Source organism: Rattus norvegicus, chromosome 11 (genome assembly GCF_036323735.1).
Source record: "Rattus norvegicus strain BN/NHsdMcwi chromosome 11, GRCr8, whole genome shotgun sequence".
Classification (NCBI taxonomy): domain Eukaryota; kingdom Metazoa; phylum Chordata; class Mammalia; order Rodentia; family Muridae; genus Rattus; species Rattus norvegicus.
This window is the reverse complement of record NC_086029.1, coordinates 79362470-79380594: the sequence shown is the minus strand read 5'-3', so window position 1 is coordinate 79380594 and position 18125 is coordinate 79362470. Positions and strand designations below refer to the sequence as shown.

At 50.8% G+C, this 18125-nt stretch overlaps 1 protein-coding gene and 1 long non-coding RNA gene across 8 annotated transcripts in view; one reads left to right on the top strand and one right to left on the bottom strand.

Moving 5' to 3' along the window:
- Window positions 1-18125, top strand: part of Mylk (myosin light chain kinase) — a 247208-nt gene that overhangs the window by 154856 nt on the left and 74227 nt on the right. For 5 of the 6 annotated variants that reach the window (NM_001105874.2, XM_006248434.5, XM_039088119.2 and 2 more), the window contains 3 exons: window positions 5151-5225; window positions 5700-6823; window positions 13564-13680. In NM_001105874.2, coding sequence (NP_001099344.2) covers window positions 5151-5225; window positions 5700-6823; window positions 13564-13680 — 1316 coding nt within the window. Of the gene's footprint in view, window positions 1-5150; window positions 5226-5699; window positions 6824-13563; window positions 13681-14012; window positions 14152-18125 lie in introns of those variants that run through there. The other variant, XM_063270377.1, reaches the window with a different exon arrangement.
- Window positions 82-13995, bottom strand: LOC120095664 (uncharacterized). Of its 2 annotated transcripts, none has more exons than XR_010056152.1 (3): window positions 13862-13995; window positions 5646-5934; window positions 82-5325 (listed from the first exon to the last, which is right to left on the bottom strand). It is a non-coding gene; the product is annotated as an uncharacterized LOC120095664 (long non-coding RNA). The 2 variants fall into 2 exon arrangements; XR_010056151.1 differs by lacking the exon at window positions 13862-13995 and adding an exon at window positions 9078-9402.

The following is an 18125-nucleotide window of genomic DNA, read 5'->3' as shown; positions in this document are numbered from 1 at the left end:
AACTTGGCTGGCTGTATGTGGCCCTGAGTTTGATCCCCAGAACTGAAAAAAAAATACTATTCAAAAATAAGTTTTAAAATATTTCTTTTCTTTTCTTTCTTTTTTTTTTTTTTTTTTTTTTGGAGCTGGGGACCGAACCCAGGGCCTTGCGCTTGCTAGGCAAATGCTCTACCACTGAGCTAAACCCCCAACCCCTTAAAATATTCTTTAATTGCTACAGGGCAGACCGTGGTGCACACTTTTAATCCTAGCACTTGGCGGGTGGACTTCTATGGGTTCGAGCAGGATAAAAGACTCTGAAAATCAGAGTCGGGAGTCATTTTGTCTCGGTTCAGGGTACAGTTCATAACAGAGGGGAGGTCACGACAGCAGGAGCTCTAGGCTTCTGCAGTCAGGAAGCAGAGGGTGAGCATCAGAGGGAGAGCATCAGAGGGAGAGCATCAGAGGGAGAGCATCAGAAGGAGAGCATCAGAAGGAGAACAGCAGAGGGAGAGCAGCAGAGGGAGAGCAGCAGAGGGAGAGCAGCAGTGCTCAGCTATCTCTCTTCTTCGTATTGAGCCTAGGCCCCCAGCCATGGGACAGAGCTGCCAAGGCCCCCAGCCCATGGAGCAGAGCTGCCCAGGTCATCCCAATCAATTAACCTTATACAGACAATCCCTTACAGTAGGACAAGAGTCTCTTACGTGAGTCTAGAAATTGTCAAATTGATAATATTAGCCATCACAAGTAGTAAAAAGTGAAAATAAAGCAACCACAGGGAGATTAATTTTCCCTATTGAAATACTCCATCTCCTAATATCCTAAGTGAGGCCTAGTTGATGGGCAGAATGCCTTCTCTGAGGCCTAAGACCTGACCTGTGAATGTAAGGTTGTGGCACCTCCTGAGGATGGTTAGACATGGCCTTAATGGGTGCCTGAGGACCCGGTCACTTCCTTCTGAACTTTATCAATTCCCCACACTGAGCCTATCACTCAGGGTCAGCTCTGTAAGCTCCATGCTATGGCTTTTGCTGTGATGGAATACTGCACGTGCAGAGTTCTGAGCGTGTGCTTTTTACTCACATCATCTATCTGCTGCTGCTTAACAAACCACCCCCAAATGCTTAAGTGAACTTTTAAAAATACCCTTAAAAAATAATAAAGCAGGACTGGAGAGATGGCTCAGCGGTTAAGAGCACTGACTGCTCTTCCAAAGGTCCTGGGTTCAATTCCCAGCAACCACATGGTGGCTCACAACCTTCTGTAATGGGATCCGATGTCCTCTTCTGGTGTGTCTGAAGACAGTGACAGTGTGCTCACGTACATAAAACAAATAAAATCAAAAGAAAAGAAGAAAGAAAGAAAAGAAAGAAAGCTATTACCTCTTAGAGATCTTTGAGTCTGTTTAGAAGTTATGCCTCTACAGGCAAAGTTCTGCTGATATGAGTTACAGAGGACCCTCTTACAAATACGTGTCGTGCTGGTCCCATCAGCCCTGTGTCTACACGATGTCCACTGACTTTGCCTTCAGCTTGAAGTCGTTATCAGGAAAGACAGATCTGCCTCCATGAAGAGGAACCTACACCCTTGCTCACTAGGCCAGTACCAGGGCAGAGAGTGACTTAATGTGACAATACTTCCTAATGAAGGAATGATACTTTGAGACTTGTATTAATCAACTAGATAGCCTATAAGAGATAGGTATTTTTTTTTTTTGCGATTTTGTTTGTCTGGTTTGGTTTTGAGATAGTCTCCTGTTGCACAGGGGGCCTCAAACTCAGTCTATATAACCTTGGACTCTGGCTTCTCTTGTCTCCATCTCCCGACTTTTTGTGAGATTTTGAAGCAAAAAGAAAGGCTGGGGGTTGGCCAGTGAAGGAGGACTTGGCTGTTAAATGAGCCAAGAAAGAAAGGGAGTAGGGAGCACAAAGCAAAGATCTATAGGAAGTTTGCCAGGCCATAGAGGGGGTTACACTGGAAGGGCAAGCGGCAGGCTGTCTGGGACCAGCTGGGGACAGTCATAAAATGTAGACGATTCCCAGCTGACAGGGAATGCAGGAGTTATCTAGCCTTCCCATCTAATAATGAGGGACACCAAGGTCTCAGGTCACCGAGTTGCTCATGGCCACGAGCTGAGCCTAAGTTCGAGCCCTTGTCTCTTGACTTCAATCAGATTTTCTTCCATTCTTACAACCTGTCATTAGGAGTGTCTTTCCATGCACTGGGAATTAGGGGAGGAATCCATGCTGGCCTCTTCGTGCATCCCCCTTTCCTCCCAAAGCCTAGATTCCTCATTCCTCCGGGAGGCCATTGCCTTGGCCTTGGCTCTGTCCCCAGCCAAAAATGGAGCAAGTCAGTGGAAAGTTCTCCTGAGGAGTGCATGCCAGGCCTGCCAGGGACCTTGTTCCATCTCACTTGCTTTGTCCTGACAGAAGTCGGACCTAGCCCATGGAAGAGGGTCTTTCAAGAAGAAAAGCTGGGGGAGTGGGGCTGGGAGACAGCCCAGGGGTCCAATCTGTTCCTTCCACCATGGAGTGGTGGGCATGGGGGAGTTTTGACCTCTCGTTCCCTTCGCCAGCTCTGACCAAGAGGAGAGCTAGCAACACTTCACCGCCAAGTTCCAGCTGAGATGTTAGAAAGCACAGATACTTTTTTTCAGAAAATTAGTTCTTTACTTTTGTGTATAAAATTGTCCTGTGTGATGGTGATTTGAGGAGGGACACATTGCTAGGCTTCTAACCAGAATATGACCCTGTAATGCGGGGCTCCAGAAAGGAGAGCATCTTTTTGTCAGGTTTGCAGCATACAGAGTGACTGCTGTGTCCTGTGTGGCCATATCAGGGCGGGGCCTCAGTCTCAGCCCGTTTGTGATGGAGCGTGGGTAATATTAAAGACATCTCTAAGACACTATTCCTGCTGGTTAGGTCACTGGTAAATGGGCCCAGGCAAGAGTCTGTCTGAACTTTATAGGCTCCACATGAACTTGACTTAAAGGCCCAGTAGAGGTTTTCATCTTAGGCTTTCAGTATTGTTCCCCCAGGCCCAGCCATGGTGTCTCTGTTCTTCCCCCTTATCTGGAGACCTCAGGGTGGGTGGAGCTAGAGATATTGGGCGGGGCTTATCTCTGTCCATGCTCCCCACCATGGGGACAGATCAAGGCGATGGCAAGATCCATGGGGATATCCATCTCTGATGCACAGCCTCCTGGAGTGTGGCTATAGTAAAGTGGGGCCATCTGGTCAGTATCTACTCCTGATTTCTATGCCTGTGTTTTGTCCTCCTTATGACAAGAGGAAACTCGAAGATGGTGGGGGGGGGGGGGAAGAGCTACCAAAGCAACACCCATTGGGCATCTTGCTCTGTTCCAGGCCAACATCACTGTGAAGTAGAGAAATAATAACTCAACATGCCTTGTAGGCTGACAGAATCAGGAACCCGGGTAGCATGCTCACAACCTGGCACAAATATAAACAGAGGTGTAGCCTGCACTCTTCAGGTGCCTTGAATTGGTAGCGTCAAAAAAAAAAAAAAAAACCCGGGCCTGGATGAAGGGACAAACTAGAGGAGCTGACAGGGAGGAGAGAGGAATGAGGTCACAGGGAGGGATCTACATGGTCACAGCCTGGTATAGCACAAAGGTGGAGCGGAGGAGGAGAGGGGGCTGGAAGGAAGCAAACCGACCTATCCTTGTTCACATGGTCCCTGCCCAAGGGTAAGGAGCAAATCCACAGACCCTGAGAAGCAGAACCACTCTGTAGGCTGCTGGTGTCTGAGGAAGTCCCAGACAAAGTGAGTGGATGTACCCCTGTGGCAGCAGGAGACATAAGCACCTATCCCCAGATTCAAGATGTAGGTGCCTACCAGACGATCCCATACACTCATGTACGTGAGGGTGTCCACTCTCGTGGTTAAGGCGCACATGCATACAGACACAAAGAAATACACAAAAATTCCAGAGCAAACTGGTTCTGATATAAATGATATAGGACCTGTACACAGGCCACAATCTTATATGTAAGTAGATTTAGGTCCCAGCCCCTGTCCCTGCTAGTTACCTCTGAGTTTAGGCACATCATTTAACCTTCATGAACTCTGTTTGCCTTATGTAAGCGGTGGTGCCTCTAAGCAGTTAGAACCATAAACGAAATGAAGTGGGCTTTGTAAGGAGGAGGTCCAGCGCTGGCAGCTGGCACATCTATCATGGTGTCTGGAAGGGTCAGTCAGACCCAGCAGCACTGCTAAGGCAATCTAGGGAATTGCGGAACCTGAGAATTCCAGCACTGTCTTGCATAATCCCCATGGCCTCCTTCCTGACACTTTCCAGACCAAGAGAACAGTGACAAAGTAGAGAATGAGACAAAGCCTATGGCAGTCAGGAGGCCTGAGGGTCCTGGATAAACAGTCCTTGGTGTGGTAGAACTTACCCATTTAATTCCCAGACTTGCCCTTTTACGAGCCATGGCTTTGAAACACCAGCAGAGGGCAGCCTCACAGGCCAGAGGGGCTCAACTGCTTTGAATCCACCCGGGCTAGCCATTCAGCCCCCTGCCTGAGAAGAGGGGCCTCAGCCTGGCCATGCACCCTTGGAGGCTGAACAGCTCTGTGATTGTAAAGAATCCAAAGCCCCCCCCACCTGAAGGAGGAAAAGAAGGGGGCCACCCAGGTTGGGAGACACACTTGTTAGGTTCTCAACACAGAATGTTCTGATTAATGAAGGGAAGCTGTGGCTGTTTTCAAGGAGAATCCAGCCGTCGGGGAAGTGGCTGTCATTACTTTGAGGGAGTGTAGAATCAGGTCAGCCATCTGAGCAGGGCCTGTCTGCATAGACCAGAGGCTTCATCACAACCCCGCAGCAGCCTTTAGTCTCAGATTGAGCGATCGACACATAGTGTTGAAGAGGATTCCCATTTGTAGATGCTGATCTTGCTGCCATCCCCCACCCCCTTCTTTTCAGTCTGGAACTGTAAAAATCACAGTTGACCACAGGGTGAGAGCCCTACCCCTAAATCTAAGTCTGGGGTAGAAGCCACAGCCAAGCCCTAGGCCTCCTTCCTCTGCGGAGCCCATGACCAAGTTCACACTTGCCTTGTACCCCTCCCCACCCTGAGCTGAATAGGTCCTTTGACCAGGGGACCTCGTAGTCCTTATTGTCTTGTCCTTGACTTCATCAGGAACCGGGTTGGCGAGTGCAGTTGCCAAGTGTCACTGATGCTGCACAAAGGTCCTTCCAGAGTCCCACCACCACGGTGAGTGCCCCCAGGAGAAGCCTAGCCAGGTCTCCCACACTCACCCGCCATCCTCTGTCTGGCCCTGAAGCCTGGGGTTGTTTGTGTCCTCCTGTTAAGTCTGCCAGAGCCAAAGAGAAAGATTGGAAAGGGATGAAGGGGAGAGGCCAGAAGAAGGCAAAGGAGGGGGTGATGTGTGTTTCTTTTTCTTCTCTCTCTCTCTCTCTCTCTCTCTCTCTCTCTCTCTCTCTCTCTCTTTGCACACACCCTTATAAGGCTACTGAAATCATTACCGATATAATAAACCAACTAGGCAAGTGAGTCCCTCTCACCAATGTTCCCTTCTATAAACACAGCCTGGCCGGCCCCCACGTCCCCTTCCCCCCTCCTCTCTACCCTCCGCCCTCAGGGATTTGCTCTCCCCTGACGTTTCTGTCTTACCCAGCCCCTTTTCCTCCCTGCTACTTTCTCTTTTTCCTTCACTGGTTATTGCAGGGGGCGGGAGCCTGCCAGCTGTGAGGGCCTCTGTGGTGGAGGAGTTGGTGCTCATGGTGATGCTGACCGTGATGGGACCCTGAGGCCCTGCTGGCCAGCAAGAGGGCAGGGTTGGCCTGAGGAGGAAGACGGAGAAGACGTGAGGGGGCTGTTGAAGAGACGGGTGGAGACCAGGCTGCACACAGAAGAGGCCATCCGCCAGCAGGAGGTGGGGCAGCTGGATTTTCGAGACCTCCTGGGAAAGAAGGTGAGCACAAAGACCGTATCAGAAGACGACCTGAAGGACATCCCAGCCGAGCAGATGGATTTCCGCGCCAACCTTCAGCGGCAAGTGAAGCCAAAGACTGTGTCTGAGGAAGAGAGGAAGGTGCATAGCCCCCAGCAGGTTGACTTCCGGTCTGTCCTAGCCAAGAAGGGGACCCCTAAGACCCCTGTCCCTGAGAAGGTGCCACCTCAAAAAGCTGCCACCCCAGACTTTCGCTCAGTGCTAGGTAGCAAGAAGAAGTCGCCTGCGGAGAATGGGGGCAACACTGCTGAGGTCTTGAATGTCAAGGCTGGGGAAAGCCCCACGCCTGCAGGCAATGCACAGCCAGTCGGGGCCCTGAAACCCATAGGCAACGCCAAGCCTGCTGAGACCCTGAAGTCCGTGGGCAATGCCAAACCAGCAGAGACCCTGAAGCCCGTGGGGAATGCCAAGCCAGCAGAGACCCTGAAACCCGTAGGTAATGTCAAGCCTGCCGAGACCCTGAAGCCCATAGCCAACGCACAGCCTTCAGGGTCCCCAAAACCCATAGCCAACGCACAGCCTATTGAGACCCAGAAGTCTGTGGCCAATGCCAAGTCTGCCGAGACCCCGAAACTAGCGGGGAAAGAAGAACTCAAGGAGGTTAGGAATGATGTGAACTGTAAGAAAGCGCATGTCGGAGCCACCGGCAATGAAAAAAGACCTGAGAGCCAAGGCTCGGCCCCAGTTTTCAAGGAAAAGCTACAAGATGTCCATGTGGCTGAGGGCGAGAAGCTGCTACTCCAGTGCCAGGTGACCTCTGATCCTCCGGCCACTGTCACCTGGACACTGAATGGAAAGACACTCAAGACCACAAAATTCATCATCCTCGCCCAAGAAGGTAAATGTGGGTGACGGTAGGGAAGATGGGAAGCCTGTAAACTACATGGGTCACTGTCAAAGCATGGACTTTGATGGACACTTGTAGCCATGGCCAGAGTTGGAATAGCCTTCCTATTCCCCTCAGTTATAGAATGGGCTCTCTGCTGAGGGGCCCTGGGTGTACACCTGATCCTACTGTGGATATGAGCTGGGCTTCTGATCCTTGTGGTACGTGCTGTGCCTTGGTGTCTGTCTTGCAGAACCCTCTCCTGGGACCTCACCCAGGTCTCCTCTGAGCAGACGTAGGACTGAGTGTTCAACATCCCCATCCCCATGGAGAGAGCTATGCCTGCACCCTGAGCCCATTACTGATTGAGAAGTGTAGGAGACACTAATTGACGCCGTGCTGGTACAGGGCTAGAGACTGGCATCAGCAACAGCTCAGTCTTGAGAACATTGTGGGTCTAAAGGGGCCCATGGGCAAGCCAAACCCTCACACAGCCCCAGTGGACCCACTCACGCGGGACAGAGCTGCTCGCTTCCTAATTTGGATGAGACTTTTGTTTGCTGGTGTTTCACATTCTTGGTTGGGGGTGGTGCAAGCCCTGTCACCCGTGGCCTTTGGGGCCGTGGAGTTTTCAAGCGTGCCAGTTTACACCAGAGAAAATAGGGGAGAGAGAGGAGGTTATCCCCAACTCCTTGTTATGGATTACTGTCCTTTTACACTTATTTAGTGTGCGTGTGTGAGAGAGACAGACAGACAGACAGACAGACAGACACAGAGACAGAGAGACAGTGATTGATTATGAGTGTGGGCACACGCTGCCACATGTATGTGTCATCATGTTTGGAGGTGAGAAGACAACTTGTTGGAGCTGGTTCTTTCCTTCCGCTGTGTGTGTCCCCTAGGATCAAACTCAGGTGGGGAGGTTGGGGGGTAGCACCTTTACCTGCTGCCGAGTTACCTAACCAGCCCTCGGTGTGGCTTAAGATGTTCTTATAAACCGCCGGTCTTATCAGAAACTCCTAAGCCAGATGAGATCCCACAGTCCACTGAGGTGGAGAGTGAAGGGACAGGGTCCTGCCTGAGCTCGAGCTGACCCTAAAGGATCATGAAGAAGCTCCCAGGGTGTGGCATGTGCCCTTGAGATGCAGAGGCTGAGTGGACAGGTCTTAGTAAATGCCAGTGCACTGAGACACCAGCCCACTCTTCCCCTCTTCTCTCCACTCTCCTCTGGTCACTCCCCTCCACACACTATCCCTTCATCGCTACCTCCAAAACCCTGGAAGGAGGCATTGTAGATAGCAGCGACCTTGTCCCTTACTTCACGATTCAGCCAGCAAATCTAGAGCAGCCGAAATGTATGGAGTCTAAACGCTGAATGATGGAAAGGCAAACGGGACATTTTGTTCAGCAGAGAGAGATGCTGTAATCTTCTGCTAATGTGTCCACAGTAGCTTTCCACAGTGATGCCCTCAGGTTGGCGGGGTCTTCCAGAAGGCCTGCATCCCCCCTGTGTCGTCTCCCTGTGTCAAACAAACTAGAAAGCTTGACCAGGGGTGTTTCCCAGGTCACCATGCCCAGTGACCTCTCTTGGCAGGATGGAGGATAGCCACCAACCTGGGGCATGTAAGTGATAGAATCCTGCAAGATACTGTCTGAGTACACCAGCCTCGGGAAAACTGGGGTTCAGCAGTGATGGAGGTGACAGTTCCCAAAGCCAGAGCCACCAGTGGCCACTTACAGAGTCTGCTCAAATGAGCAGTGTAAGATAGATCTCAGCCCTGATCAGAGAAGTGCTTCCCGAGACACTAGCCACTGACTGCCGTTAGGCCCGAGTTGCTTGGAATAATCTTGAGAGCACAGAGATGGAAGCAACATTATCACCTCCCACAGGGGAGGATTAAAGTCCTCAGTGACAAGAGAAGAGAGACTGAGAGGGGAGGTAGGGATTACAGGGAGAGCTCCAAAGCAAACTTTGAACAGAAGTCTCAGTGTTTCGAGATACGAATAGCTTGTTTCCATCAGTAGAGCACCATGCCAGGATACCATCCTAGACAGTTACATTGTCTCATCCCATAATTCTCATACTACCAAGTCTCCTAACAACAGAGAAGTTAAGTAAATGACCTGAGGTTGCACAGCTCTTAAGTAACAGACACTCCTCCCTGTGGTAGAGGAAGGAGACCTTGAAGTGAGCCTACTGTGCTACAGTAAAGAGGAGGGTGCTTGTTCTCCAAATACCAGCCCTGCCCCCCCAGCCTGCACTCACCAAGTCTTTAAGAGTGTCCCCCAGGGGGGAAATGCATCTCATCAGCTGTCACTGGAGAGGTCTGGGAAGGCAGCAAGGCAGTGGCCAGAGGTAGATTGAGTCTGCTCCTAGTAGGTCTAGCAGCAAGGACATAGGCTCACTGTGATACAGCTGTTGGGTCCAATGCTACAGAGTAGTCCGAGAGGATGAATTGTTCCATGCTAGGGACTGGGCGACTGGTAGGAAAGCCCAGAAAGCAGGCCCCTTGAAGTAGGTGGGCCCTGTACATGGCTGGGGCACTAAAGGCTCGCTGCTTGCTAAATGGGCCTATCTGGGCTGTGGCAGGGGTGACTTGGCCCTGATTTCAGCCCACATCCTGTCAGAGAACATGTCTAAAAGCAACAGCAGGGGAGATTTTGCAACGAGGAGTGCAACACAAGAAGTTGGGTTTAAGGGGCCTGGACTGACTCCAGGCCAAAAACAAGTATGGAGACTGCTCAAGGGACCAGGGTGCATGGTGGGGAGGCCCAGGCGGCCAAGGTGAGCAAGGCAGCGAAGGGAAAGAATCCAGCGCAAGAAGTGCAGACATCTGCCCTAAAACCTGTAGCTTGGCTTGGAGGGCAGGGCGATGGCCCGGGCTGGGGAGAGAACAGGGAGGTGGAGCAGACAGTGCTCTTGGGCCAGAGGGATGTTGTCACTGGGACTAAGGAAGTCCATGATTTGAGGTGATGAGTAGGGGGGAAAGGGCAATATTCATCTTCCTGTCTCCCAGCACCTCCCCATCCCTACCCCTGACTACACTGACCCCCATCCTGTCTCTCTCCCCCTCTTTCAAGACTCACTTCCTCCAGGGTCCCTTCTTAGACCCCTGTCACTTTAGTTGACACCCAATTGATACATGGATCACACTGCTGGGAGACACCTGTCTAAGTATCCAGGAACTTCTCTGCCAGAGCCCATCAGCCTGCATGACAGGATTACACCCACCCCACTTAGTGCCCAGGAAATCCCCAAAAGAGATGTGACAGTCATTGGTGGGCTCTGACCATTGGGCAGTTCTTGGAGGGTCAGTCAAGTGGAAGGGGCTTTACCTCCTGTGGCAGCCCAAGCTGTGGGATGCTCTGTGTTCAGGAGACCTCCAGGGACAGGCACCTGGGCCTCCCTTTCAAGTTCTATCTTAGCTATGGGGCGACAATGACCCTGGAGTCCAGGAAGGGCTGGGGTAGCTTTAAAGGGCCTTTATCTCTATGTTGCTTCCTGCCTCCAGGCCGGGCTTCCCCTAGCAAAACATTTCTCCCAGTCTAGTAAAGACACTTTGTTTTTGTTGCTGTTGTAGAGAGATGATTCATTTTTTAATTGCCTTCAGGGTGGAATCTTGCGAAGGCTTTTTTCAATCCTGTATAAACTCATTCTACAAATTATATAACACCTACTGTATGCAGGCATTGACATATGCAGTCCCTTGGCTTGTATATAGAACCCAACTAAAGAACTTGGAATCCATATCTTCTTTCTATTTCTTTCAACAAGACATACAAACATACATTATTGGTTATGTGTTCCTGACCTTGTCTTGCATAGGTCTTTCCAGATCCCCGGCTGTGGAAATAACCTCCACTACTTTTTATTGCACTTGCGTTTCCAACATGGTTATTGCCCTCAGAGATAGCTCGTGGGACAGGAGTGTGATTCAGCAATGGCCTTGAAGTGGGCTTTGTTGTTATCAGTGTACTCAGGTACCTGGGGAACCCAGGAGAGGTGCAGCTAGGGCTAGGGCCTTAGAGCTGACACAGAGGACACTGTACCCAAGGAAGGGACCCCAGGTGAGTAGCAGTGTGGGTCAGCACCTGCCAGGAGGGCAGGTCAGGGAGGCTTGCAGAATAATCAGGAGTCTGGTAACCCCTCACCCCAACCCTAGCGCTTTCTGTCCGATCTCCCCACCCACTCAGGAAAGGGGAGCCGGGAGGGTCTTCAATCACAGAAGAGTGACTTCCCAGCCAGGAGGGGCTCCTGGCAGAGCTTCTGCTGAACCACTCAGTGGATCCTGCTTCCCGTCCCCCCTCAGTCCCTCTCAACTCCCCACCAGGCTGAGGCCTCTTTTAAAAAAAGAAAGAAAGAAAGAAAAATCCTGGGAAACCGTTTTCTTCTGGAGGTCAAGAATGAGCCGTCCCACAGGAAATACCAGATTCTTCATCTGGGGTAGCCAGCCTCCAGCCTGCCCAGCCTTCTTCCAGCCCACGCATGCCTGTGGCCATGGCCAGGGACTTGGAGAGCTTGGAAGAGAGCTGGGGTCTTGTTTGGATCCTCAACTGCCCTTCAAGCCATCAGGCTGTCGTTCACTGTGCCCATCATTTAAGTTTCAGGCCAAAGGCAGCTGGGGAACCAAAATAAAAAACAAAAGAAATGAAAGGAATGAGACAGGCTGTCACTTAGGGATGGGGGGATGGAATATGTCCTCCCGGACAGGGAAATCCAGAGGTGAGCAGGTTTTCTGCAAGCCTTTCAGGCCAGGCATCAGCCTAACCTCCTCCTATCCAGCAGATGACTGCAATGGCTGCCCTCGCTGCCCTGTCCCTGGGCCTCCCAGTTCTTACTCTCATGCCAGACTTTCTCCATCTCCAGCCAAAGTCCTTTCTGTTGCAGGTGGGAGGATAATGGTGACCCACTGTCCTCAGACAGGACCAGGCCTGTTCAAGAGCTGAGTAGGAGGAAGGGGACACAGGTCAGCTGTCCTATCCCAGTAAACAGTGTAGGCTTTCCAACTCTAGTGAGGTCCTGAGGGCCCTATTGATGCCATCCTTGCTCTCTGGGTTTCCTGGCATCAGCTTTGTGTAACCAGATTGTCACAGTTGGGGTTTCTGTTGATGCAACGAAACACCATGACCCGAAAGCAAGTTGGGGAGGGAAGGTTTTTTTTTTTCGGCTTACACTTCTACATTGCTGCTCATCAGCAAAGAAAGCCAGGACAGGGACTCAGCAGGATAGGAATCTGCAGACAGGAACTGATGCAGAGGCCATGGAAGGATGTTGCTTACTGGCTTGCTTCTCATGGCTTGCTCAGCCTGCTTTCTTATAGAACCCAGGACCACCAGCCTAGGGATGGCACCACCACAGTGGGCTGGGCCCTCCCCCTCTGATCACTAATTTACAGCTGGATCCTTTGGAGGCATTTTCTCAATTGAGGCTTCTTCCTCTCTGATGACTCTAGCTTGTGTCAAGTTGAGATAAAACTGGCCAGTATACGTAATTTGAGCTAAAAGGGTTCCTCTGAGAACAGTGCCCATTTACCTTGTACCACACTCCCATACACTTGGAACGTATACAGCTGTCCTCCCAGTGCCAGTGGTCAGGGGTTTGTATAACAAGTAGCTTACAGGCAGTAGAACGGACATGTCCCTGTCATTCTATTGCACTGGCTGGTGCCCTGACACTGGGTAACTAGGACAGGATGCCATGGGGAGAGCTTATTTACTTATCTCAAGGTAGGACCTAGCAGGCAGCAGCACTCCTGGCTGGCCCAGCTGGCTCCATTCTTAGATGACTTTCCCGCACAAGTCAGAAAGTTCTCCTACAAGAGAACTGACTGGTCTGGAGATGAGGCAGCTGGGTGGGGAAGGACCAGATCCTGAGTTTTTGTATATGCTTAGCCTGCCTTCCCCCTGTCCACCTCCAGGGCCCCCAGAGGTGTGTCTCAGGCGTGGATAGACCATGAGGGCTGTGAGGAAAGGGGCCAAAAGTCCCAGCCCTGTAGGAAGGCTGTCCTAGGGGGTCTCTCTCCTGGCCTTGTACCCATTATTAGCCTGTTCTTCATCCCTAAGACACTTCCTAAGAAGCCAGTTACCACAGTCACAGACCACAGCTACTACGATCTCACAAGAGATCATCCCAAAGGCAGTGTCCCTGTTGAATGAGGGTTCCTACCCACTCCTGTTCACCTGTTCACTCAAGACTTCCTTTACCTTGGGCTGGTCAGATGTTTCATTGGGAAAATGTGCCTGCCACAAGTGGGGAAATGTGCCTTGAGTTTAATCCCTGGTACCCTCATGGTGGAAGGAGAGAACCACCTCCTGGAAGTTGTCCTCTCGCCTCTGCACACACATCACAGCAGATGCATGGTTTCTTTTGCTGTTGTTTTTAAAATTCTCTTTACCCAGTTACATCATCACTGCCAGGTGACTCCTTCTTTGCCACTGTCCCCAGAAGACTGCACCCGGCTCCTTATACTCTGTAAGAGGCAGGCCATGCCCGTCTGCCCCCTCCCCCTCTGTCCCACTGACAAAGGCCCCTTCTCTCTCCTTCTGCAGCTTCCCAAGAGAGCCCTGCAGTGGTGGAGGAGTTGATTAGGGATCCACTCTTTTGGAGTAGGTCGTCAACAGAGTTTGCAAGATTCAGAAAGGAGAGAGCCAGGTTCTCACAGGGCCTCTGGGGGCTTGTAAAGACACCTGCTGTGCTTCAGATGCCAGGCCCTTTCCTGGTCATTCACAATATTTCCTGATCTCCTCTCTAGGCTCACTCTTCTCCGTCTCCATCGAGAAGGCACTGCCTGAGGACAGGGGTCTATACAAGTGTGTAGCCAAGAACAGCGCTGGCCAGGCGGAATGTTCCTGCCAAGTCACTGTGGACGGTAAGTCCTGCTTACCCATTGCCACCACACATACAGGGCCGTCTCTTGCCCCCTTCCACATCTGAATGAAGCTCCCTCAGATTGTCCCCAGCCTTACTTCAACATTCATTTGGTGAGACTCAAGCTATCTTTTAAAAAAAATTGAGCCAGGGAGGAAAAGAAAGTGGCGACTCGCCCTCACCTTGATTGCTCGATTGCGCACATAGCCTCTTCCTGAATCCTCTGGCCAGGAAGAAGCGCTGTTCACCTTCTCCTCCCCTCCCAGTCCTGACCTCCGCACCCAGAATCTTCTGGGCAGAGAAGCCAGGCATAAGGGCACCAGCACAAGAAAGGACACACCCACAGGAAAATGACTACAAGTATTTAACCAACCACAACAAGCAAGTGTGCACAGTGCTGGTGCCCAGGCCCCCTGAGGAGCCTGGGCGTGAGGAGGGAGCTGAGCATTCAAGTGTCCTCTCCTGAGAGAAGGTGAGTCAGGCTGAGGTGGGGGAGAGAAGAGGACAGGGATGCTTCTACCAAAAGAAGTGGCAGCAAGGCAGCATAGAGAAGGGAGGAGAAGCAGGAGAAGGAGCAGACCAGTTAGGACCGTGGAGTTCTCCAACTCAGGAAGGGGCAAGGCCCAGCAGGAAGCATGCATCTCTGTCTCTTTCCTCTCCCCGCCCCCCCAATAGGAATGTGGAATTCAAGCCTGGGAATAGAACAAGCCCTTATGATGGTTTCACTACACCCTCATTAGTATCTCTCCTCGTCGTGACTGACAGCATTAGACATCGAGCCCTACCAGGACTCCTCGTGAGCTGGGCAAAGGTTTTTCCTCTGAGCTCTAGTCCCAGCTGCAACACCCATATTTTATGAATGAGAAAAGCTGAGGCTGTTCAGGAAAGAAAGGCCGTCTACAGGAGGCTCTGTGGCCCCATAGAGCCCAAGACAGGGCAAAACCTGCAGGACTTCCAATCCAGTACTTTTTTTTTTCTTTTTGTATTTTTTTATATGTCTCTGGAAATGTCTGAAAAGGTAGTATTGGGAAAACAGTTTCTTGCCCTTGAAATGCCTACTTAACAGCCATCAGTAACATGTCAAAGCCTGGTGTCTAAATAAGGCATCTAGAAGAACAGCTTTGTTGTTCTGGCTCCTGAGTGTGAACACTTTAGTCCTGAAATCCTAACCTGTTTTATAGCTGTCTCACAAGACAGAGAGTCTTTGTCCTCAGTCTGGATTTCATAATCCCACTTCCTGGTCACAAAGCAGAGATCTGGGGTACATAATAAATGGGAGAAAAGACGGAGTATCTTCTAAAGGAAGGTGTCTTTTGAAAACACCTAATTGCAAAGTAAATTAAAGAGTTGCAAGCTAGTACTCTGACAGGGTAGGGAAATCCTGGAGTTCTAGGAATGACTTTTGAGGAAGTAGATCTGCCAGGTCAAGGTTCATGGTCAATTTTGATGCATGCTATGAGGCTCCTGCTTAATCCTCTGTGTGTTTCTTCCCACCTGACTGTGGTTGCCCCCTGACCAAGTGTTTCCTTTGTGGAAATCAGACCCATCCCTAAGTGGCTAACGAGGTTATCTGCTTTTGAAACCCCTGGCCTCCTGAGCTCTTATTTACACAGAGCGCTGCAGGCAAGAGAGCAATTTGTTCCCCTTATCTGGAGAGTGTCAGCACCTTTCCCAGATTTGTTTGCAGAAGTATACTTTCCTTTCCCCTTTCATTATATATTTAGGAGGTCTTGTCTGGTTTGAGTTTTATTTAGGGGGTTCGTTCATTCTGCAACCTAAGAGGCTTTCTTTGCCCAGGAGGTGTGCACAAAGACTTGTTGCTGTCTCTTCGGATCTGGATGATGGCTCCTGGTCATCTCTAGTCCCTTTGAAGTCAGAATTTGGCCCCTGGCTACAAAATAGGAGCTGGGTCTTTGAATAGAGACAGGGGAGGCATCAGTTAAGATGACTTGGTTAATTGGGCTTGGTCTGGTTTTGTTTGCAGAAAGGAGAGGGGGCAGCCCTCTCCCCCACCCCGCTCTCCATTGCCCTTGCTGATGTACTCGGAGATGTATCCATGCCATCTGTTAGATGAGCATCTTGCCACACTTAGCTCTATTTCCCCACCAAGAGCCGCAACCACCAGGCAAAGGGAATGACTGGGCTCCTTAACTGCCCCTTTGTCCTTCGTCACTTTTCTGCCTCCTTTGGGATGGTGCGTTGGCCAAGCTGAATAACCTCCTGTCTTTTGCCCCTCGCTCAGAGATCTCAGTAGATCTGACCATCCTTTGGTACCGTCAAAGGCAGATGTGGGGCTGGGGGAGGGGCGGGAGCATCCTTCTAAAAAGCAGGATCCATGGTTTCAGTCAAATTCTCAGAGTCAGTGTGCACCACCTTGGATTCTGAGCACTGGGGAGTTTGCGGCAACAGGACCACAAGTTCCAAACCAGCATGGGAGACCACCTCCACAAAGAAACGAAGATAAGGAGAAGAAGGAAGGGAGGGAGGGAGAAACCATTTGCGCTTAGGGGTAGCTAGCTGTGGTGGAACTTTCATTAGCGAGTTCACTAGTCCATCTACTTTAGCCACCTGCCCGACCTCTGGGCAGAACCAGTCCCGCATCCCTCCAAGAGGACTGTGGGGTACCTCTCTACAGTGCAGACTTCAAGATGGCTCTCCTCCTATCACTCAGCATGGCTGGCCATGCCCCTGGAAAACACCATCATTCATTCAGCCTGTGCCCAATACCATTAAGATTCCATCTATGATCCATAGGAGGATATGTTCAGGATCTCACAAACAGGAATCCATCTGGGCTCACTGCTGTTCTGTATCTTTTTCTCTCTCTCTTCTTCATCCTCTTCTTTCCCTTCCTCCTCCTTCTGTTTTGTTGTTGTTCAAGGCATGGCTTCTCTGTAGCCTTGGCTGTTCTAGAACTCTCTCTGTAGACCGGACTAGCCTCGAACTCAGATCCTCCTGCCTCTGCCCCCAGAGTGCCAGGATTAAAGGCCTGTGCCAGCACTGCCTGGCAAGTATTCTGTTTGTTATAAGGCAGGAGGGGCAACCTATAGGAGGCAGCAGGTCTGCCTATTGGCAGCACTGCTTGGGTTTTGTCTTTTGGGGTCATCTGGGCGTTTGGACATGGGTCGTTTGCGCCTTTTCTTAACTGTGGCCACGTCACTCTCCTTCCAAACTCAGCAGAAGGGTACTGAGCCTACAAAGGGTAGAATTTGTCAAAAGTAAAAACTCATCCGTGGGGAAAGTGCTGACTTTTAATACGAGAGACTTTGTGGCCAGAGACGCTTGTGCTTCATCCTTTCGGTTTCTGCAAAAGGGTGCAGGCCACCTTTGCCAATGAGCTTCGCAAAGCTAACTGATAAGAAGCACTAGCCCAATAACAATGTCAACCAACCAGACCCCAGAGCTCCCAGGGACTAAACCACCATTCTAAGAGCATACAGGGATGGACCCATGACTCCAGCCGAATGTGTAGTGGAGGATGGCCTTTTGGGGCACCAGTGGGAGGAGAGGCCCTTGGTCCTGCCAAGGCTGGACCCCTCAGTGTAGGGGAATGTCAGGGTGAGGAGGTGAGGAGGGGTGGGTGGGTGGGTGAGGGAGCACCCTCATAGAAGCAGGGGGAGGGGAGATGGGATATCAGGTTTCTGGAGGGGAAACCAGGAAAGAGAATAACATTTAAAATGTAAATTAAAAAATATCCAATAAAAGAAAAAAGAAGAAGCACTAGCTCAGACTGAAGCCCCGCCCAGTAAATTACACTGTACATTGTCCTGGTAGAGCTCAGGTGTGTCTGGTCCTGGAGCCTGCCTTTCCATAGGCTGATTCTGGTTAGGGAATTATCTTGTCAAGACACTTCTGAGAGACCTTGACCCTCCCTCTATTAATACCAACCCTCTGCTAGATAGTTCTTTCTACTGAAGAGACTGCGTTATTAATGCCTACAGTTCCCTCCCAGCTTAGGCCTCTCATCCACAGGTACCCTAGCCACAGCATTCAGCCTTAGCTTCAGGGAAAGCAGGGCTTCACAGATACAAAAGAACATACGTCTTTGTGAATGGGGAGCAGATATCAATGGCACCCATGCTGTCATTCATTCATTGAGCAAATATTTAGGTTTGCACCCTGCCAGGTACAGCTCAAAGAGCTTGTTGCTGAGTATGAGCAGAAAATGTTCCTGGTCTCAGGACGCACGCACACGTGTGTGTGTGTGTGTGTGTGTGTGTGTGTGTGTGTGTGTGTGTGTGTGTGTGTGTCTGCTCACACGTGCACTTAATTAATACCACGGGATGTGAGGGAAGCAAGGCAGGTGATGGGGAAGGTCCTACAGCTTCAGGAAAGGGTTGCTGAAGACTTTCTGTTGAGTGAACATTTGAACAGAGACCTGTAAGATGTGAGGGAAGGAGTTCTTGAAGTAAGAGAAGAGGGGAGAAGGAGAAAGTAGTAGACAAG